We start from the raw sequence: 24228 nt of genomic DNA, 5'->3' as shown, positions 1-24228 counted from the left end.
GTACGTCTGGAACCGCCGCGTCCTGCGCTCTACGCAGTTGTACGGGATTGGTGACCACGCATCGTTACGCAACTTTCCAAATAACAACACGATTCGGATTTGGCACTTGTTAGAGCAGTAAAGGAGGGATCCAAAAGAACTGTGATTGTTCCGCAAATATACATTTCTCTATAATTCTTCCAGGGGTTATTCAAAAACGTTACTAGGAATCTTTATTTTGCACTTTAGCTGGTTAACTTGTTCATGGCAATGTTCTTCTTGCGCATCTTTCATGCACGAGTCCATTCGATGTGGTTCTTTGTTTGCCAAGTAAAGAAGAGGTGTATCTCACAGGAGTACCTGTGAGATACACATTATTTCAATTCTTGTTTGCAGGTTTACGCGTCTTTATGTCGAATGGTGGGCATTACTCACATTTGTACTAGTAAAAGTACACTCCCCCTCATTTGCATAGAAAACACACCTTGGGTTGGGCCCCCATGAAAAAAAATCCTGCGTACGCGCCTGCTTGCGCTACAAAACACAAGTAGACAACGTCGTACCACCCTTAGACCAACGTTCTCATAAAACGTTTTACTAGAACTATCAGAGGCGTGCTTGCTATATACCTTTCTCCTGACCATCGCGACTGGGACGGTGCTCTGACCTTGGTAACATTGGCCTATAATTCCTTCCGACATGACTATGCGTTTTTTTTCTCCGTTTCATCTCTTCTACGGAAGAAATTCCACGCTGCCATTTCACACACTCCTTCCTGCCGTTCTTGACAAGTCGTCAGAGTGCGCTCGTGGCGCCATCTTCAGAGCTGTACAGCTGCGCCAGATTGCACGCCTGCGCCTTACCGCTACGCAGGAAAAGAAACGACGCTTCTTTGACGCTCGCCCCTGCGATGCCCTCTTCAACCTTGGTGATATGGTCCTTCTTTGGACGCCGTCACAGCAAGTTGGTCTTTGCGAAAAGTTGATATGGCCTTACTCTGGCCCTTACTGTGTGTTTCGCCAAGTGACCGACGTCCCATATGAAATCACGCCTCTCGATTCCAGCACGTCTCGACCTTCCACTGATGTCTTCCACGTCACCAGCTTCCAGCGATACCACTCGCTCGTTCTAGCAAGCCCCAGGACGGCGCCTTTTCTGCCGGGGGTCATGTTACCAAGCACTACCAGAGACGAAGCTGAGGACGGTACAGAAGACGACAATGGTCGCTGATGTGGCGCGGACTGCCTTCCATCTTGTAAGACTTGTGCGCCAGTGGACGCGTTGCAAGTGCCCTGGAAATATATCTAATACCCCTACCCGCTTGCTTTCTGATGCCCACACACACATTGTTATTTTCTTGTCTGTTAAGGTCGCGCCTAACATTTTTCTTTCCATTGCTCTTTGCGCGGTGGGTGGTCGATGTGAAATCTATTTGCCACGCAACATGCGTCGGAGTCTCAATTTTTCTTTGAAACATAACAATAAACGATTTTAATATAAAAACTACCTTGCGCATTACTGTTCCGAACGACTGCTGCTGGTGTATTTGCGTGGTGTCCTTTAACCAGTAATCTCTTATTCGTGTTTCTCACGTCACATTTGAAATTCTGAACTCCTGATGTAGACCCGCATCTTCTACTCCTTTGGGAGGCCCAAAGAAGCCTTACCTGATGGTGAAATAAACAAAAAAAGAAATAGCAAGCAAAAGAAGCCTATAGCCGTTTTATCCAAGCAAGCGGATGAGAACACGCCCAAGCTCGGCTGGCGAGAATGTAATCAGGTCCGCGACAGTATACAAGGGACGCTTGTCACTCGAAAAACGGGGAACATTGTACAATCATTCATCTCCACAAGGAATCCAAAACCGCGACTGACCAACACATCGAGCGACTTATTCGTAACTGTGCGGGTACGGAAGACGCGCTGAAGGCAGTCAACGAATAATTGCCAGGACCGAAACAATCTTCGTCGGTACAATCTTTGTTCTCGAAGCACCCTCCTCAGGGATCAGTGGTATCTCCAATACTTTTAAACATTGCAAATGATGAAACTACCATAGAGACTGTGCGGTAACGCGGGGAGAAATCATGCCATTCACGAAGACAATATTACATTCTGGGTGACAAAGGGGGATGAACAAGACGCCTTACAGGAAGGAGTCGATTGCGTGGAGATGAATTTCCAAACGTGCCGCTTCTACCGTGCTCTCGGAACATCATAAGGGCTTGTAATGCGCAGAAAAACGAGAAGTCGACCACCACCTTCAGGGCGTGACCCCGAAGTCGAACTTAACGCCAACGTCATCCCATCGGTGGATACTCTACGCGTACTGGGGCTAGTTCTCCAAAAGGACGAAGCAGGCTACAGAAGCTTCGAAGCACAATCATTCGAGTCACACATCTGGGGAAACGAGTGGCGCGCAAGCGACACGGGCTCAAGGAAGTACGTGGAGAAAAAGAAATTGAACATTCTCAATTGCTAAGTGCCTAAACTTGAGCTCCGGCTTCCGGCAAGATTCCCAACAGAGAAGTGACTCCATGTGAATGTTCACAACACCAGGGAGGAGTTGGAAGCTCACACAGTTCACCACATGGAGAGACTCAAACTAACGCAACCTTAGAGCCACCCTATGCAGGCTCGGATACAGAGAAGACCTCGAGCGATTTAACGAAACCAAAACGCAACCTTTCCAACTCAGAGAGAATATTACGGTTGTTCATATACATCGAAATAAGCACCCTGCATACAACAAGGGCAGACGAGAGGCAAGGATCAAAGTACTCAAGAAGGCGTACGAGAAAGAGGCCGAAACAAGATTCGTCCACGGGGCTCAATACCGGAGCAACACGGCGCACTCGGTGAGCGTCACACACAGATCATGAAAAGCGCTTAGCGCAGTACCATTCACACTGAGCGACACCGACTTGGCAGAAAAGGCAGTGATCGCGCTCGCCACAACCACCTGTCAGGGAGAAATTACAATTTTTACAGACTCACAAGCACCAAGCAGAAAATTTCCGAAAGGCCGCATCTCCACTGTGTCACTCAACATACTACTTAAGCTACGCAACCAACCAGATATTCATATCGTGTGGGCGGGGAATATGGCGGCTGATGCTGCAGCCCGACGTCGTACCGGCTGGCTATCAACAAGAGGTGATCGTACTCCGACGCCCATCGCAAAACGATAGCCATTCTACAGCACTGCTGATTAGACAGACTGCAATACCCATCCCCTCATCGCACGCTTAGTAAGGAGGAAGCCGTGCAGCCGCGGGGACTTGAAGCGAATTCCCTCCCAGGCGTCACATTATTGCACAATATACATCTCACACTTGAGAAATACGAATACAACTACCAGTTCTGCCGAATACCCATTACTCTCTGCCATGTACTTTGGGGGAGCAATAGTGTCACGAAGATGTCAGCAAATAGAGCGCGAACTGAAGAGCAGTGGGAGGACCTGCTGACGAGCGCTGAACGCTAGGACCAGCGATGACTGGTGGACCGAGCAACGTAGACAGACAAGGGCCATGGCAACCCTGACTAATGAAGCCACCCACCTCAGGGTGACATACACAAGATCGCCGGATCTATCTTTTTAATCAAGTATAGCTTCACCATCATGACGTCGCGTTGTTGTAGGACAACCAGAGCTTCGTACGACTGTGGTGGTGCAGGCTGGCGCCATGATGCTGCAATGCAGCCTGCGTGGTTGGCATCCGCATTAATTGATTTCAAAGCCTGATATTACGGACTACACAAGTTGCCTTGCGTATACCATAATGTAATATGCCAGTACCGTTTTGTACACTATCTTTACCCAGCAATCGGTAACTGCTGTGTCTGTGGACACAGTTTACCGTCCCTACGTCGGTGGGCAGCTAGGAGCTTGTACGACTACGGCAGATATATAGTGACAGCATAGTCCAGCAAATGCGCGTGCGTAGGATGCCCGAAGCAGCCGTGTCACCAGGGCTCCAATGAAAACTTGCCGGTGGCATTAGGTGACGAATCGCCTCAAGAACCATCCACAAACAGACGCTCCAAAAAGTGACAGGGCGCTCATGCAGCTTCAATGTCTTCGATGTATCCATTGCTCAATGTGGAATACGTGTGAGAACAATTCATTTTGCCTTTCGAGATTATATCCGATCTTAAAGTAGGATGACCATAGACCTTGTTCAAATTGCTCAAAGGCCGAATTTGGTGAAGCCGCAACGGTCCAGGCTAAGTCCTCAATCTCACGGAATCCGAACTCTAGAGGTCACGCGCGAAGGTGATAGAAACCTTAGAAGTTTTACAAGGAGGTTTACTATATTCCATTTCATTTAGATCGCAGGCAACGCTACGAATGCTTCTTTAAATGCTCGCATTCAAGACTGAGAAAGCATGCGTCGCACAAGAAAAATCGGTATTTGTTTTGCAATGAGACGTAAGTTTAATTCTTATAGTTCAAAATTTCAAAGTGGGGAGATATATGTGGGTGGCTGCTGTAAAATTATGAAAGACTGCTAACAGCACACTTCTTGTTTCTTCTCTTTGTGTTTGTTTTGAGCGCTGTTTGATCATCAAATATTTTTCTGGCGAAACGTGGCATAAATATTAGAGGAACGGCACTGCAGATATGAACTTTACCCCTTAAGGAGGGCAGTGACATAGACAGAATAGAGCACCGCTCGCGCTCACGACTAAAACAGTGCGCTGCGTACCGAAAACACAAAGACGCACAGAAATTGTTAATTTGACGTTGCCTTATGTCTACAAGTTGTCGTTTCATGTGGAAAATGGTTCTTCCGTAAAAAGCGTCCTATTCTCCAGAAGAATACACTGCAAAACGCGCATAGTAAGACTTCTGAGACCGCACTACAAACTACTTGTGTAACATTCGCAGAGTTTCCTACGAAGCAGCTAGTAATGTATATGGGCCGAAGAATTTTAAAAAGAAAGCGACAGCGCCCATGCAAGCATTTATTTGTGAAAGAAAAATTTAGCTCTGACTTTGTTCATTGTAAATCGGATTCCTTTTTAAGGAACGAAATATATTTCGTGTTAGTTCGTGTTAGAAGAAGAAAATCATGCAGTTCCTTTATCATAATTTCATTGGTAATGCTCCTGTATTCGATTGTTTGGCAAGAATGTTTAGGTAGGTTTACTTAGTATTCTTCTGCGAGGCATTGATTGTGGAAAAATAAATTACTCTGACGTAATAGTTTTGCGGAAACCCGCAAGGTGGAGAGAAGTAATTAATAAAGGGAAATTTGACTCTAACGCTTGTCTTTCCTTCGTGTTGTTGATGGATTTGACTTCGTCCGGCCTGCTAGCCGCCTGGTTAGCTCAGATGGTAGAGTGGCTGTCCCGGAAAGGCGGTGGTCCCGGGTTCGAGTCCCAGACCAGGACGAATATGTCTTCAATGACGAGGTTTTTTCTTTCTATGAATTCGTATGGGTTTCCTTTGCAGCAATTTGCTACGTTTGAGTGGATGTCTCATTTCCCCTTTATTAATAAGATTACTCTCTCCATAATCCAAAGGAGGGCCTTGGATTAAATCTTATTCCGGCTCTCCGGGTCCAGGGAGTGCCCTGAAGATTTCACGGCACGCCCCTCTTGCGTTGTAATCTAGAGGAAAGAAAAAAAAAGCAGAACTTAAATTTAGAACAATACGACTGCAGAAGCTTCGCAACTGCTTAATGTGAACCGGACGTATTACTGCAAAAAATGGTTTGCGCATGACCAAGGTCACGTGTAGTAAAGGACAATAGAAACACCTCACAAGGGATAATAGCGAATAGGCAAGCTAACACAAGCCATGTTTTATATGGATGCGTTATTACTGAGTATTCAACCGCTAGTTATTAAACACTTCGTAAACAATGCGCCGCTTGCAAGTCATGGCCGCACTTTCCCATCTAACATTGCATACCTCCAGCGCCAAATAACAAGTTTGCGTGTACTTTGAATCTAATTTTGCGCGTTAAGAAATTCTTTTACCACATCAAAGAGGCTCATGGCCACCCAAAGACTGGCAACAAGCAAAATCATCATAACATCGCCTAGGACTGAGCGAAATATTCAGGATTGCACTCGCAACAAACAAAAGAGATTTCCAACAACCCAACACAAACACACAACACTTTCTTTCAGTTCCGGACGCCTGATGTAAGAAGTTGTGTAAGATCTTTCTATAAGATGTTGGAGAGCACAGACGTGTTGATACACGTAAATATTTTTAACACAGTATGCTCACAGAACGTGCGCCCATTGGATCCTAAAGCAATTAACCATAGATGTAGGCTTTGAAAATATTAGCATTCCGTCCTTTGCCGCTGCTTCTATTAGGCTGTTGTGGTAGACAAAGCAGTCAACAAAATGTACTTTTGTGATATGTATTCAATTTTGCGTTTGTTCTAACAGATAAATGTGTAGGATCCTTCGTTGCCTTTAATGAACGGTGCTGATCCTCAACTTTGGCTTATTGGCTGGCAAGCTAAAGATCGAAGAAACAGTAAATAATCATCAGCTTGTACCATTTTTTACCAAGGTTAATACAAATTTCTAACTTGACGTACGGTGTTTGCCTTCAGTTATCCCGTGTATTAAATGACGGAAATTGAGAACATGCCCCCGTTGTACTTTGTCATGTCACACATGGAAATCTTGAGAGCAGCTCTTCCGGTCTTTGTCGCAGTACTAGCAGGCCCAGATCTTTTCCTCCTGCCTTTAACCCTCTGCAAGATTGTTGCCTCCACTGACGTCATCAACGAATTAGGAAAACCCGCCAAACTAAAGCGCTGTACTCAGTAGGAACTAACTAGCGAAAGGGCAAGATCTGTTAAAGTTAAGTGTCACCAGTAATGCTCCAGACTAATCACACTTGTAGATGCCTGACCAACTTCCAAGACTAAGAAATCTGGTAGCTCCATTAAACAACAAATTACATCAGTCAAGTTTCAGATTCCGCACACCAATAATTTACGAAGCATCGTATATGCTGGGAAATTGGAGATTTAATGCTTAGTATAGGAAGAATTTATGAGGAAGCTCTAGCTGAGGACCAATTCTGACTCGTCCGTCCGAATAAACACATGTGAACAGCATAAACTTTCCAAATAGAATACCACCAAACTAATCCAAATCTAATTTGTTTCATTTAAGAAATCTGAATCTAGCCAACTGAATGGAATTTGCTTTCTCAACAAGAGTGCAAAGTACGACTCGGATGAATAGCGGCAGTATATCCAAAATGCAAAAGGATATTGGAGTGGTATATCTGGACCCAAATAAACCCACGGAAAAGGAAACATAACTTGAACACGAAAATGCGAGACAGCAAGCATGGGTAGGTGAGGTGGCGCTTTACTGGAGGCTAAACAGCATTGAAATAAAAGGTCTGCTTGATGGCTGCGTTGAAACGGCAGCTATGAATGCTATAAACTAGGTGAAGTCATTGATGACTCTGTTGTTTATATATGTCCCAGGGTCAAAATCCCGAACAGTAGAGTGAATAAATTTATTGGGCGCTTTAAGGCGTCGTTCAAAGCGGGATGATATTCTGACAGAAGCCCGTAAAGAGCTCCTGACTACTCATTCCATTGAGTACGAAGGCGTCTCAAGGCCAGAGTTTGGAAAAGAACACCTAACACGGAAGAACAAACAGCTACTCGATGCTCCATTTCCCGTTAAAGTGTTGTTGGCTGGAAGTAAGTCAGGGGCAGTAATGGCAAAGTACTTGGACGCCGAGGTGTTTCAAGGCCTGCATTTTGTGTATGACAGATGTAGATTGCGCGTGAAATGCTCCTTTGTTTCTGCAGTTGTAGTACTCTTGCATCGGTAATGCCTGGTCTAGGAGCCAGCGGACAAGAAACCCTGAACAAAAACAACTCAAATGTGAGCACTCGCTTAGCCATAAACTTTCTTCAAGAGGGGGGGCGGGTGCACCAACTTGACCGGGGATGAAGAGGGTGAGCGGAGAGAAGGAGGGCTTTGCAAGCCTTTGTATTAACTCATAAATTGAGGGAGGCGGGAACGTGGTTCTAATCTTGCCACTCCGTAAACTGTTTTCACATCCACGCGCGTACGAATGTGCAACAAGTTTGATGAGTTTACTGCGTTCATAAACTAGTCTGGCTTTTGCTTTCGATGCTGTGATGATATCTGAAGCATGGTATGTAAATGGACACGTGCAGTGCTCCCAGTGTATCAGGCGTATTTTCTTAACCATGAAATTTGGCGTAAGGTCGTAGCATGCCGCTTGTGGTGCTTTCTGCTACTTAATGTCAATCATTCCAATAGTTCTCTTATGTATCTAATAAATGCGAACTATTCTCACTTCTTAGCAGCTGCGCGATATTTTTCCTTCATTTATTACCCCCAAATGGTAAAGCATCAGAATTCATGAAATACATAGTGTTTCAGCAGTTTATGAAAGAAAGAGTAAACCGTTTTCGGTGGTGCAAATTTTAAGATTTGTTGCATGACAGCACACTGCGATCCAATTTTGATATTCCTGTTACTTCTAATAAGTACACAAACGTTATTAAATCTCTGACTCGTATTACGCTGCAATCAGGAAGGAACACTTCTTGACACTTTTGCATTAGAGTATCGAGTTGTCTCTAGCGAAATCGGGTGTAGTCTGACGGGACATGAGCCATCAGATGGAAATATACTGACGCACGTTGAAATGCCCTATAACGATCTCATTACAATATCGTCATTATTCTCAAGTAATAGGTCAATGTAATCGTGCAACATATTGTTTTACAGTGCAGTACGCGTTATGGGAGGACGTAAAGAGAGCAAGGGGCGCAAATGCTGCGTCTGATGGGTTTTTCATTAGTTTCATAAATTTATACAATCAACCCTTTCCAAGTAAGAAATCTTCAAGAAGTAAGAAAATTAGGTAGTCTTCGAATAGTTATTCCTTGCTTCATCGCATTAACATTAGAAAGTAGCTTTATAAGAAGCTCTGTTTAAACTATAGTGTCTTGCCTGTTTTATCACACAGGAAGGCATGCCGAAAATAATTCTACAAGGACATCGAACTGGCCAAGATGCAGTATTTTGTAAACATCTTGCCTAGCCGTGGGGCTAGTCAAGCTGTTTTTAATGCACCTTTTTTTCCCTCGTGCCAACCACCTATGTGAAACTCCATGTATGTAGTAAATAAATGAACTTGAACATGAACGTAGCTCAGATCGCAGTGACGTTCTCTCGAGACAACTAGCCACTCTTTTTGACTGTGGTAGTGTAACTGTAACACCTGATAACATTACCTCCTGTGCAATCGAAATGAGCGGCCACTCGCTGACACTTGCTTTCAACAGCTCTTTCTTCGATAATTCTCAGCCTAGTTGCAGTTCAGAGTATTAAAATTGCTTTATTCAACCACTCCTGGTAACGTCTTTCGTTCTCCTGTTGGGAATACGCGAGTTCAAAACTCATTTCATTGCCTGAAAAACCGCATGTCTTGTGATGCAGGTGACTTTCAGATTGTGCCTTTCAAGCGTATTATCGACTTTATAGCACCTTTGTTGGCTTATGTTTCCTACCTTTGTTTTACAACAGCCAGTCTTCCCACTGAAATGTAGTCGCCAAGGTAATTCCAATCTTAATAAAGTTGCCAGGAATAACGTTCCTAATTATAGGCCTATATCTTTACTTCCGCTTACGTTACGGAACGAGAGAAAATCATTGTAATGCAAGGAGGTATGCTGGTGGCTTTATATTTCTTTCATATAATAATGATGTACATGTTTACTGTGATGCATTTCATGGTATATATTCCCACCACAGCACTGTATTTTTCGCCGGTAAGGATCCAGGATCCTGACAAATTATTTAGAAAAGCTAATGAAATGCTTGTGATGCTTGAGCGTTGGTGATATCTTAAAGCTTCACAAATTTTTGTTAAGAGAACAAAGCCGTGATCTTCCATCCGAAGGATAAAGGTGTACTGTGTTCTGCATTTTTGAGTTTTCATTCAAATAAGGAAAAAATTGTGCCAGCTTTCATAACACTCGATGTTTGGTTTACGGAGAAGTTGCTGTACCTGCACATGTCACTCATGCTTGGTTAGCCACCTCTCGCTTTACATGTCTCCTATACCGTAACAATCATACCCTGAAAATTAAAACTACACTGCTGCTTTTTAAATCTGCATTCATGTCTCACTTGAATTACGGGCAAGTTCTATAGAGCCCCGCTACCGATGCATCTACCGAAAGAATTTGTCCTTAAAAATGATGTTAGATACAAGTACAACTTAGCCCTATATCCTCCCTCTGTGCCACCTTTCAGAACTGTTGATATTCCAAAGGCCTTTAGTTTCTATATATTACGGTTAGCTTTACACTCTAAAAACTAAGGGAGTGCCGGGCACTCTCTTTGAGGGAGTAGCTGCTTGTCCCATATTTCACTCTCTTTTCGAGAGTAGATAGACCCTCTTTGAGAGAGAGTAGGTCAACTCCTCCTGACAGAGTTTTGTTACTCCACCGCAAGGGATTGCTAGTACTCTTCCGCAGAGTGATAATACTCTTCCCACAGGGAGTGCTAGTACTCTTCCGCAGAGTGCTGATACTCTCCCCGCAGGGTTAATAGTACACCGCCAGACCGAGTACTTCTACTCCCCCAAACAGAGTGCTTGTACTCCTTCAGAACAGAGTGCTAGTACTCTTCTCAATACCCTCTTAGCCAAGTCCTGGTCACGCATGCAGGCAGGAAATCAGATCAAATTAGGGCCGCTGATATACACAGTTCCCTAGGCGGCTCCTCAGAGACACTGGCCCGATTCCAAGCGGCCTTCAGAATAGGCTTGAGCAAAGTTATGCAGGACTTTAAAGACATTTTTTCCTGGCTATTTGCTGCCTACCGTGAGGCGTGACTGCTGTGAAGCGGCCTATGCGTATGCGTCACGAACGCCACTAAGGAGAAAAAAAAGCGATTTAACACTGAATCTGCGAATAGCTTCGCAAATTTTACAATCAGGAGTCACACAATCTAATTAGAATACAATTGTCAAGGAAATCACATACTTATCAAGAATCACAATGCTCTATACATCACGTGAATTCGAACCCGCGTACACTCGCATTTGTACAATTCAAAACACACATCATAACCATTACACCACAGCGCCGCCACGCCCAGTCGTGTTCTTTTAGAGGTTATATATATACCAAACGTATTTGATGAACCGGCTGTGGTGGGTGGGGTTTCTCTGCAGTGTGCTGTGCTGTTGTGTACTGGAATACGTGTGCGTTTGCATCATTTCCATTCCTTGCTACGACTAACGAAGGAAGACAACGTAGACGACAACGTGAGAACTATTCACGGCTTGTCGTCACCGCAGGAAAATAACAAATGTGCCGTTCAGCTCATGATCGAGTGCTTCTCCAGTCCATGTTCTCCAATATACGCGGATACAAAGCATTGCGCCAACCATCCACGTATGTGAATTTAATTCGCGCGTATACTGGTGAGCAACTGCGACGCCAGTACCAGGCATTTCGACGTGCCTCACGCTGCCGTGTAGGCGTTCTTTTCAAGTGCATTAGTTTAGAGTTTGGTTCAGTCCGCTGTGAGCTGTTTTCCTGCATTAGCAGCGGATCGTTAGCGTTTTGAAGCGCATGCATTCCAGCATTTTGAGACTGCTTATGCCGATAGCCGCGTCAAATGCATTGGCACGCATGTTTAAATGACTAATGTGTCCACTTGTTACGCGTGCACTGCTCGTATCCTGTGGCAGTGCTCGTTCTAAAAGCTTCGAAGACCATCTACACTCATGCGTGTGTTCAATTTATATATGCACAGGATGGACTTGCCGGCTAGTTGGTTGAGCATTTTAGAAGAAACAGCGCAACACAAGGACGACGCAAAAACATGCCACACCACGAAGCGCTGGTGTGGTTGATGCTTTTTTTCGTCCTTGTGTTTGCGCTGTTTCTTCTTCCGCGATACACGCACACCACAGGTACGCGAAAGTTTAGGAGCATAAGTGGTTAACTCTGTTTTCCCCGTTTTCTCTCAGTGTCAATGGCACAGTGCGTTGCCCGGAATTGTGCACGCTTACCCCCATATGCAGAAATGCATCATAACTTGAAGCCCATGCTTGACTTGATCTAAACGACGCAAGTCGTGAACGCACCAAAAGAAAGGCAGTGAGCGTCTTGGGGGACGTTCGCACCAGGCGTCGTTTATATCACGTCAATCATGAGCTTTGTATTAAGATACATTTCTGAATACGGGGGCTAGACATCTTCTTCCAGAAAATGTCGAAGAAACGCCCGCCAAAACCAGGCACATTCGTAAACTTAACTAGGCAATACGAAGCTCCATAGAAAAAAAGAAGGGTGGTATTAAAAGCTTTCAGTATTTTTCTTTACTCCAAAATAGTTGCGCTCTCGTGGCTTCACTGTACAGAGATAGTGCAGCGTTAGCTAGAAAGCATGAATTTCCTAACTCCATGCCAAAATAAGCTTGTAAAGTTATTTAGGTGCTAGAATCCAGGGTTTGTAGCGATCCTTGAAAATCCTTTATTTCTAAAATGCCATTTTCAAGGCATTGAAAACCCTTGAATTTTTAGAAGTACTGGAAAGTCCTTAAACTTGTACACTTGGCTAGACTTAGCAGACATTGCCAAGCGCTTTTTTTCCCTTCTGTGACACTCTTTCGCATGTCACAGAAAATTGTTTCTGGAGGTAATAGAAGGAAAGCGACATCCTTAAAGTTGAAATTACAAAGGAGCTGCAGATACCAGCTTTGTGCACATGGAACCGGCGACAAATGTGCTTGGAGGAGCAGAAGCAGGAAGCTCAACAGTTGAGGCATTCGAAGAGAAGCCGTGAAGAGTAAATTGAGAGCGACAGACACAATAAAAAGAAATTAGAAATGACTATTGCTTATTTGATGGTGAAAAAAGCTGAGGCAACAGATGACATCACATACACTGTCAAACCAAACAGTATTCAAAAACTGCAAATGTTGCAGGTCCAAGTAGTTAATTGTGCTATTGCAGAAAAACTTTGAGCGCTTTCTTGAAATGCTTCCTTGTGTGCGTTTAGTGTTGGGCGGTGAAAGGCAAATTAGCAGTCTTTCAAATGTTTGAAATCACTGAAATGCGATTTGTTTTGTTTTCTTTTGTTTGCATTAAAGTTAACGGTGTTCTTGAACAAGTTATTGCCTGTCCAAACTACTACACACATTGCACGAGGTCCTTGAAGTTACTGTGTCGGGGCCTCGAAAGTCCTTGAAAACCATTGAATTTTTTTCTTCAATATTGCTACGAACCCAGTAGAACAACTGTCATGGAGTAAAAACCTTGGCTGAACAGGGGCTTATACGCAGAGCACAGGAAGTCTAGAAATGCAGTAGTAGGCATGGAGGGCCCTGAAAGAAATGCACCACATCCGCTCGTCTGCCTTATGTTTCTGCACAGACTGTCGCATTTTTAATAGAAGTGCACTTTCTGTTCTACTCCAATAAACGCAACATTACGAACTCCAGTGTGGGGCAGTCCTTCAGCCAGTGCAGAACTTTTTCTGTACATCCGAGTCAGCTCTGTCATTTTTCCAGCATTGTAGTACAAGATTTGTTAAACTGGTTTAGCAGAATATGAGCAGTTATACTCTTAAATTAGCTGTTTATTTGTATGCACAAGTTCAGGTCCTCAGTTTGGTTGCATGACAAATTGCCATACCTCGATAGATACAAGAAACAATTTTATTACAGTTTAATAAAATCCAAACAGTAATAATCACAACAATATAATGACATACATTTCTTTTGGTACGTATACAGCCCATGTCTTGGCAGTGTATAAATGCAACTATACACCGCAAGTACTGTGTCCTGACCACTATTATTCACATGTGTAAAACCATCACAGCAATTCAACAAATATCACAGTAATTAGTGACATACACTTTGTAACTGCTTTACATGAGCATAATGTATACAAATGGTCCCCGTGTACCTACACATGACTAGTGCCACCCGAGTACTATTACTCACAGGTGTAAAACCAACAAAGCAGTTCTTTAAAAAATATCACAGCGCTTAGTGACGTACATGCTGTAACTCCCTTGTAGAAACTTAATACAAACACGTGAGGACACAGTAAGCTAGCAGTGGGCATACATGGGAATACCACCGCCTCAGTACTAATTCACAAGTGTAAAATCAACCAAGCAGTTCTTTAAAGAATATCACAATGCTTAGTGACATACATTTTCTAACTAGCTTATATAAGCTTTATACAAACATGAGAACATACACAAAGCTAGCGGTGCACCCGCATAGAAGTGCGGCCATCTGAACACGATTATTTGCAAGTGTAAGCTCAACAGAACAGTTCGTTATAGTGACGCACATTTTGTAACTGCCTTATACAAGCTTAGTGCAAGCACAAGAATGCAGAAAAAAATTAAAAACTTGCTCTATGCATACACAAACAGATCAACACAAATGGTAAACACCGCTTTGAAGACAAATGTGACTGTGGCAAAGCGCAGTGCTGTGCCGGTTGAAATTGCCACCCACAAAAGTATTGAGCAATGCTTAAACCACAGGCAATAAAGTGCTGAAAGACTGCGTCTCTAACGTAACTATTTTAATTCAAATTTCTTGAATATAGGGCTCGCTTGCAGATAAGGCATCTGATCCAACTGACCTGATTTTACACCTGCTACATGCATACAATGCACTCAGATATAACTGGTAATAATAATTATAAAAGGCATTTAAAAACTTGATAGTATGATGAAGATGCATGACTAGAAAAGTTCTGCCCCCCTCGTACTTGTTAAAAAGGTGTAAGTACGACACATGTTCTTTTTTTCCTCAATTTTTGCATTAATGGACAGCCGGGAACCTCGAAATGACACAAAAAAAAAAGATACTGCTATGTTAATAGTGCTATGAATAATTTTTTGTGAAAGCTTTTTTACAGACAAGTTGCAGTCTCGTTTCTGGAGGTTGAGCTGTATCTTGCAAAATAACTTGAAAAGTGGTCACATGGGAGCATGACACTATATCATAATGTTAGTTTCAGTTGACTCTCTTGCCCTACAAGTCGCTGCTCACAGTGGCCAGTGATGCAACAGCAGTGTGTGTGTGATTTTCATCACACTTCTGTCCTATGCCATTCTTACCAGAGTTGGCGGCACATAGATGCCCAAATTTCGATAGTGTTGCTTTCTCATGTGGTTGCTTTTGATTTGCTCAATATCAGTTGGCACTTCAGCTGCATCAAACTTCTTTTTTACGTCTTCAACAACAACATCAACAACAATCTTATGACACCTGTGTTGTCTTTCTAGTTGCCTACAAAGACCAGTCAATCTAGCAACAACACTGACAGTCTCTACTATCTTGTAATGGGGGAGAGGTGTGTCCCACCATGTGTTCCACATTGTTGTCACTATGTGGGCTGGCTGGGGAGGCAACAACTGTAATATGTTTGCATTTGCATATATTAAAGTGATGCTTGTACTGTGTTATAACACCTAACTTAGTCTTGCACTTGCTGCACAATAACACTGCCTCACAGTCGTGGTGAAAAGCTTTTGTATGTTGAGCAAATGAGTTGTATCCACTACAAAAAAAAGTCAGTGATAGCACACATGTTGCTCTACCAGGCCTGGTGTGGTTCCTTCTGACACTGCTGCTGATGCTGAAGCGCTGCTGCTTGCCTCGTACACTGTTGCAGCTGCAGTAGACATGGCAGTCTCTATCTATTGCTGCCGTGTCATCTGTCATGGTAACTTCCAAGTGGTATCGGGCTCACTTCTGCAACAGAGATGTTGTTTGCCCCTTGAGGGCTCTCATGATCAGGGCCAATAATTTTATAGGCATTGTCTCCTGCATCGAAGAACCAATAAGAACAGCATGAATTAATAAACATAGCTCTAAAAAGTACGGACATCAAGACTTAACCACAAGCTTTGCACATAAGTGACCGGGCTTAATGAATAATACTTGCAGCAGGAGTTACACAATTGTTTGTGTATATTACAGTAAAGCCTCATCAGAAGATATTCAAGAGGCACAGGAAACATGTCTCTCGAAACCAAAAATTTTGAGACACTGAGGAGCCAGACTAGATCACTTTATTATGCATCATCACTAAAGTATGTTTTGATATATCTGAAGGAATAAATGCTCAGGGTGGCTTAAAGGGCCCCTAAACCACTTCTCGACATTTTTTGAACATTTCAAGTAAACACGCGTATCGAAATCAGAATGCCGTCACGATCGACGAAGCCAAATGCCAGAGTGCGTAGCACTGCCGGAGCACCACAATATGAAGAAAATGACCCCGTGCGCCTCTCTGGACCTATCCTACACCCCCCAGTTTGTCCTGACGTCACCAGGCTGTCTCTGATGATGTCACCAGTTTCCGGTGCTGTCGATTGGTCGAACAAAAGTGTACGACTGCTGGCAAGGCCTGCAAGCAAATACACACACTCCTTCTTCCTCGTCGCGTTGCGCGCGATGCCATTGTGGGCAGCCAATGGGGGCAAAGAACAGAAACGCCAACAGAAGGGTCTCCCTATGAGGCTCTTCAACATGAGTCACCATACAGTTCCGTTGTATTAGCGCCACCCCTCGCAGGACGACGGGCCAGCGCGGCAGCAACAGAGCTCGTTGGTGTTGGCCTGTCCCGTAACATTTGGAGGTGTACTAGGCAAGGAAAAGACGATACTGTCCATATGGCGTGTACCAGATGAAAGAGTAAAATGAGTGGGGACTACTTTTCGATAATCAAACACACGTAGCTCCACTATTACTGCACCGTTTCGAAAAATTCTCGTGGCTACCTGTTCATTGCCTTATTGTGTAGAACTGCAACACCACAACTAAATTTCAACCTCGGTGGTTTAGGGGCCCTTTAAAGAAGACATTCACAGCTTTTTAGTGACTGTAGATTGTGTTAGCTTCCTTCCCAACTTCTGGAATTTAAACACTTCACTTTGCAAGCCTTGTTGCTCGCAGTACCTTTGAGGTGCTCTTAGACGCTCGTCAGCTTCAACTGCCGACACTTTCTGCCCTGCACTGTCCTCGTTGCCCTCCTTTTCTGGTTCATGCTAAAAGAGACATGCGCGATTGACTTGTGTAAGGATTGCGTGATCTTTACGCCCTTCGGAGCACACAAGGTGCACAAAGTGAATGTGTCTGGGTTGTGTCCCTTCGAAGTAGTCAATACTTAAAAAGTCATCCTTAGTAACAAAGGTGTCTCTTGTAAACAGTATTGTTAACGTTGCAAACATCGGAAAACCAACCAAACCATTTTCAGATGTCTCTTACAACCAAGTGCATCTTGTAATGAGATTCTACTGTACTGAATATTTTTCAGCTATGGATCATCTGCATGTACATATAGTCACAAAGACATGTTGTGTGGAATGGCGAATCGGGAAACAGTTCGTACTTTTACTTTTTGTCCCTAACATAAGCAGCTGATAACAATATGATAAAAAAAGCAGGCAATGAGGCTAGAATGGAACATAATCCTTCAGCTCTAAACAGTTTTTTGGGCCCACATCATTCCCTCATATGACATAAGGAGACAACTTGATTGCAGTAATGGCTGCATGTGATCTGAGTTGATTGAAACAAACTATACGTAAGGTTGTCCTGTATGTAATTTTATCAGAGTGCTTTTTAGATGTCCTGCTGGTGATCCTGGCTGCGCGATGCTTCTCATGCTTTGTGGCACGATTCCTTTTTTTCAACTCCACTTTTTTTTCAGATTTTCTCCCCTTTCCCTTCCCCCTTGTGTAAAATAGCACACTTGAAGTACCAAATCTGTTGAACTAACGTGTGTATCAAACCTGTTAACATGTGTGCTTCTCTGTGGTCTGTGTTGTATTTTTGCGCTGCACAATTCAATTCAAGATGAAAGATGGAATGTCCCTGCCTTTAGTTTAATTGTGTGTGTGTGTGTGTCTCTCTCTCATGTTTTGAAATATATGTACATTCAGGAGTGCCTGCATGCCCTTCTCTCCTGCTCCAGTGACGAAAAGGAGAGCCTGTTTATGTACCATAGTAAAAAATTCAAAGGTTTTCGCTGTGCCCATTACATCCCTTATCATATGGATCTGTCACAATACAGAGTAGCAGTGGTCCATAATACTAGCCCATCCCAACATAATTATAAATTAACACATACCGACATGCTGCGAAACAGCTGTTGCAAAGCCGCTGGTGAAGGCAATTTCCGCAGCACTGCAGTGGTACAGCCGAGTTCCACCTGTATAGTGACAAATCCATATGCGTGTTAGCAACTCAGTAGTTGCTGATGGTTTCATAAGCTTTACACTACACAATAAAGTAATCTAGACAACTTTGTTGGAACAAATGCACATAATTAGGACACCACTTAAACACTAACACGATTAATTGCCCCCAATCTCTCACTCACTAAGGGATAATACTACTGAAACATCGGTGCTTTGAGGAAAACAGCTATAACAGCGGTTAGTTTTCTTGATCATTTTATGTGGTAGCTTTGATTTAAATGTCATGCAGTACTATAAAATACAAAGTGCCGCACTTCTAGCAGCAGAAGGCGTCGTCAGGCTCATGGTACAACAGATTTTTGCACTGTTTGTCAGTGAGCCGACACATACAAAGAAAACCGAATTCACACATACATATACAGTGTCAAGTGCACTTCTCCTTCTGAAAACGCAGCCACCAGTTCCAATGTTGCTGAAAGGAAAGGTTATATAAAGTGCGAGACTGCATGGAACTGCCACTTATGACTGTAAATGTATGGCCTGCTGATTGCAGAGGTAGTCACATGCTATTTCTAGTCTCTTTTAGAAGCATTACTAAAGGATGAATTAAAATCGATTCATAAGTCACAAATTTCACGCATCCACAGTTTGGTTAAATAACTTGTGAGAAAAAGACATGTTTACCTGGAATAGCAACAAAAACTTTCCTTCGAATTAATGAAATAACTTTGCAGCGTCATAATATATTGTGTTTCTCGCAACTACTTGCCGGCAGTGGCGAGTTACAGTGTTTATATCCGACTCATTGGGCGACAATACTGCCAAATACAAATGCTTCACGAACACGAGAACACGTCCCTCGCAGAGAATAGCAACCATATATGCCTCTGTGAGACATGATCGCACCTTTGTGGTCAAAATGTACATTAGAACGACATCACCATCTCATTAAAAAAAGAAGCCTCCGTACAAGGCAGCCGCCAACTGCATAATGTGAAATTGCAACTGATGTCCACTTACTGGTGGCCTGTGTTTGAGTCACTTTTGGCAGTTGACTGGGTGCTGAGAAATGCGCGTCCTGGGTTGTCCCTGCAAAACATACAGGGTTATGTCAAATGTTGAAAATATATATATGCCGGCATTTCATCAGTCACAAAACAAACGAGTAAACTAATAAACAACTGTAATGTAAACAGAGTACACATCATAAGATAGGCTGTCAACTGTTAATGCATTACGCAAAAAACCTAATGCATAGGAAAGACTATATGTATACACACGAAGCTGACACACAATTTAATTCGCTCTAGGTTTTTCCGTGCAGTATATTCAAATTATTATGTCTCGTGGTTAGAGCGAAATTAGTGTAAATTACGAACTAAATTATCTACCCTGGAAACTTTTCTTCAATATGCACCTGTGCGCGCTTCGAACGAGTAGCGTTGTAAAATTTACGTACATGGCATTTAACATAGTTGCTGAACATGGATTTCCTTTGCCCTGTGTCGTGTACAGTGAGCTACATATATCTGCCCCCCCCCCCCCCTTTTTTGTACTAGCCATACTGCGTGCCACTGCACCTATACGCACGTCAATAAACCTCACGACACAGAAATAAAAAAAGCGCCAATCACCCATGCCTGCATGTTGTAGTGGGCCTAACCTAACCAAGCATAGGCTGTTGCTTTTTATAGTAAACACAGGCACCGTGCTCATAGCAAGTATGTATCATGTCGCTAAGCAAATATGCAATTTCATTGTACCACTATTTTTTTATCACATGGATATATCTGTTGAGAGGCAAGACAAAAAGCAGTCACTTCTCAGAACTAATCAGCTTTCTTAAAACACATTTTTAACTTTTCAATGACACTTGCTGCTATGTGTTTGTCTCCAGAGAGCATACTTGATTTGACTTTCCAATCAGAGACATTACATAAATATACCATGTTAAGATGACTGCCTGGAGCACGTGAGAATTTTCATCTTCGTGTAACATACTGTATCTTGATTTTGTTGACATTTGGTCAAATGGTACACCCAATATACCCACATACTAGTTTTCTTGTCCAAATAACATGCCAATGTATTTTGATTTTTTGGCATTGGCTCCTCTGCACTACGTGAAGTCACGCTGCACTGGCTCTTTCACATCCTCGTGTCCTTGCAGCTGCCTTCTTGCGTTATATAAAGCGGGTGCCTGAAAAATATCGTATGCAAAAGTCAACACAAGGGCATGGTGCAAAACAACATCAAGACAGTCAAGGCCATGGCAATAAAAAAGTCTTAGCTCTTAGTCTTCCTAGTTAAATGCATGCAAAACATCCAAATGACTGCAACAGTCAACTGCTAAACTAACTTCAATTTTTAGATTTAAGCAAAAAAACAAATAAACCACAGTTCATCCTTGTTTTTCATGAATGTTAGAATACTCCTGCTAATGAATAGAATATTGGTCATTTTCAGACGTCATAGGTCTGTCATGAGTCTGGTGTATCGCAAACACCACTTGTGACACATCCTAAGCACGTGCCCAGTGTGCCCCCCCCCCCCCCCCCCGCACCATCCCTGGTTGTGCCACTGCTGAAGCCATAATTTGAGGATTATAGCTGCAAACATGATGCTCAGTAGGGATGAAAATATTGTCCTTCAGCTCAATGGATATATGGATGTGCCTATAAAAAAGGGCAACAAGGCTTGTTATGGCAAGCTTACCCACATTTCAATACTAACAAGTTCACTGCGACCTGCATCTAAGCTTACTAAAAGGCATGAACTTATTTTCATGCATGAGGTGCGCAGTGGAGTTCATTTTTGACAGACCCGACTACTGCTGCAGTTTGAAATCTAGCATTTTAGATTCTTGTAGGCATGTAAAAGTTACAGTTAAACCGCAGTTATTAGTTTATTACACCAACCTATTGTTCTGTGTACGACAGAATGGTAACACGGAATTAAAGCAACATTTTATTTTGAAATTTTATTTCTCTACTAAATATATTCAAGCGATAAACACATCTTGATCTGCCATGCTATAGCAAAATGCACACATTACGCTTGTAACCCCCAGAGGAAGGCTGATTTAGCTGTTCATATGACATAACTCTGACACGCCAACTCATATTAGCAAATGCACAGGCATGTCCAAAACAATAAGCGTATGCAAAGCGCCCCTGCAATTGTAATTCCACACAGCAGCCGTTATATTCGATGCCGATGCGTAACTAGCTGCTCGACAATTCACCGAGTTCGTAGACATAAGCATCCTTTCAGTTTCGCACCGTGCACGAAAACCGCAACAGGAGACAAAACCAGACCTATAATCACACCATTTCAACATGAGCAAAAACAGTTCAGTCTTAAGGATAAACACTGTGAGAGCGATTTAGTGCGCGACGGCGACGAGCGACGGCTTCGAGCGACAAAACGGGCCGTCGCTTGAACAGATGGCTCGGTTCTGGAAATCTAGAAATCGTCGCTCGTCGCCCAGAAGTGCTATGAGCGACTAGCCAATAGCGCGAAGCCGGAACTGGATGTACATACATCGCTCAAATACTACCGATTGTCGCGCGGAACGAGCAAATGATTCAATTTTTATACGTGCAAGGATAAGAACGTACTGCAAGACCTCCGGAAATATTTTATGCTACTTTTTATAGTAAAATACATCAACGTAAATTACTAAAGCACGCGTCACGCGTGACTGCAGCCCTCATGCCGGCAACACCGGGGAGGCGTCGCTCAAAATCGTCGCTCGCACGGAGTACGACTTGTAGGCGACGAGCGAATGCGACAGCCATCTCCGTCGCGTCGCTTGTAGCTGCCGCGCGCAAGATCGCTTATATGGGGTTTATACTTTTTTCAGCATAAAACATTGATTTCCTGATGCGTTTTCAGTAAGTTCAAGATAACGCGCCCAACTGACCTCTTGCAGCATGCAGCTGAATGCCTGCGGCAATGTTTCTAACTAGCACTGGTGCTGCACGTAACTTCAGTGGTCGCAGATTCCCCCTGCGCGAGACACCGTCAAGCACGCGGTTTATTTATAAAAGAAAAGCATGCTGCCAGCAAAATGACGCCTTCTGTTATGTGATTCCTTAGTTCAACAGCGTTCCGTACACAGTAGACTGCCAAACTGAATAAATTCAAACACACAAAACGCACGCTAATCACGCTCCGCATAGGCTCGGAATCACGGGCTGGTGAACTAACCATTTTAAGCGTCCTCTCGCCTGGTGTCTTATTGAACATAACATAGTTCTGGCAGCGTTTGCGATTTTTAAAGCTCTTACGGACAACGGCAAAGTGATAAAATCACATGCGGTTATCGCGACGACTGGCTTTTTCGATTGACATCGAGAGACAGCGCGTACGCCTAGTCCTTTGTCAATCGCGTCGGCTAAGCGCAGCGACGACTTCCTGGCGATAGCATGACATATACGGAGAATGTGCACCTAAGTTAGAATTCACTTACCGTGGAGGATTTGTTGTTATATCCAAGGCATGACGAACGACTGTCGTGTTTTCGTGGCGACGCGAGATGGCAGACACACGATCTCCCTCGGCTGGCCTTTGCTCGCTCGGCTAGCCTTTGCTCTCCGGTGCTGTGTTGTTCCGCGATCTTGAGCGCGCGCGCGCGCGGTGGAGCCACTCCGAGTGAAAAAGTAGAGCGCTCGCTACGCGTTCCTTTGAACTGCGGCGGCCTGTTCTCTTAGAAGCAAAACGATGTGTTCTTTGCTCAGCGTGCATGAATGATACATTGCCATGTTCGGGGCCAGCCACCTACAGTTGAAGCAGAAGATTACGCTACGTTTTGTTTTCTATTGCCGCAAGAGTCTCTCTTTTCTATTGTCGCAAGAGTCTTTTCACTCTCTCTCTCTGAAGGGGAGAGTGAAAAGCACATTTCACTCTCTCCTTGGTGACAGAGTGAACAATGCATTTCACTCTCCTCGACATTTTGCGAGAGTAAAACGACGCTTTGAAGAGTGAACCGGCAGCTTCACTCCTGCGATACCCTTCCTAGTTTTTAGAGTGTACGATACAAATATAAAGTAAAAAATTCAGCTTCGATTACGACACTCCTTAATGCGAACTTGGAACGCCGCTACGTTTCGAATTCGCGGTATATTGTGGCCAACAATTTGATCCTGAACGACAGTGTCCTCCTGGCGGCGGCCCTGAGAGTCTGCTCGGCCAGCATTTTTAGCAGCAGTGGCATGCGAAGCATTTCCACTGGTTGTGTTGCTCATTTTTCAGAAAGAAAGCTTGAAGGCGGGAACACGTGGCTCACGTGGAGCACATTCTCTAGCAGTGGTGTCGCGCAAAGTAGCGCATGCGCCGTAGGCACGAAGCTCACGCCAGCACTTTGTTTTATTATGTGGTATCGGTTGACGCGCTCGCCGCATGCCTGCTCACCGCCGTGGAGGACGTATCGGGCGGCACTCCGCTTTCCTCCTCACCGTTTCTCCACACTCTCCTACTCAGCTTTCCTCCTCATCCTACGGCCATGATATCCTACTTTGCTTTCCTCCTTGCCCTTTGGTCATACTCTCCTGCTCCGCTTTCCTCCTCACCCTTTCGCCATACTCTTCTACTCCGTTTTCCTCCTCACCCGTTCTCTACACAGTCCTGCTCCACTTTCCTGACATTCGCCGAGGCTGTCGGCCTCGCCGACCGCCTTTAGCTCCATCCCATTTCCGCGGCGTGCTGCTGTTTCTGGTGCTCTTTCTCTCCCCATACTCTCATTCCCTACCCCCTGTGCAGCGCGGTTGAGGTGTCCTCTGCTGAGAGACAGTTACTGCGCTGCACTTTACCCCAACCTTTCCTTCCCATCATCAAGAATCTCCTTCTCTTCATCCTCATCCCATTGCCTCACTGTCTTACTCCACTTTCCTCCTCGCCCTTTCGCCATACTCTTCTACTCCGCTTTCCTCCTCACCCTTTCGCTATACTCTCTTACTCCGCTTTGCTCTCATCGCTCTCGCCATCTTTCATCCGCTGCTGCGCTCCG

The 24228-nt window shown here is 44.0% G+C and overlaps 1 protein-coding gene and 1 long non-coding RNA gene across 2 annotated transcripts in view; both read right to left on the bottom strand.

The window, feature by feature from the left end:
• Positions 1-5458: 5458 nt before the first annotated feature.
• LOC126533740 (kunitz-type serine protease inhibitor A-like) overlaps positions 5459-24228 on the bottom strand; it is a 31827-nt gene continuing 13057 nt past the window's right edge. Inside the window, exon 5 of the mRNA XM_050180927.3 lies at positions 5459-5598. Within this exon, the coding sequence (XP_050036884.2) occupies positions 5531-5598 (68 nt within the window). The 3' untranslated portion in view covers positions 5459-5530. The remainder of the gene's footprint in view (positions 5599-24228) is intronic.
• On the bottom strand, positions 13685-22977 carry LOC140219517 (uncharacterized). Its single transcript, XR_011895842.1, has 4 exons — positions 22693-22977; positions 19239-20418; positions 18149-18229; positions 13685-15837 (listed from the first exon to the last, which is right to left on the bottom strand). It is a non-coding gene; the product is annotated as an uncharacterized lncRNA (long non-coding RNA).

Source organism: Dermacentor andersoni, chromosome 7 (genome assembly GCF_023375885.2).
Source record: "Dermacentor andersoni chromosome 7, qqDerAnde1_hic_scaffold, whole genome shotgun sequence".
In the NCBI taxonomy this organism is placed as follows: domain Eukaryota; kingdom Metazoa; phylum Arthropoda; class Arachnida; order Ixodida; family Ixodidae; genus Dermacentor; species Dermacentor andersoni.
This window is presented reverse-complemented; position numbering and strand designations above follow the sequence as displayed.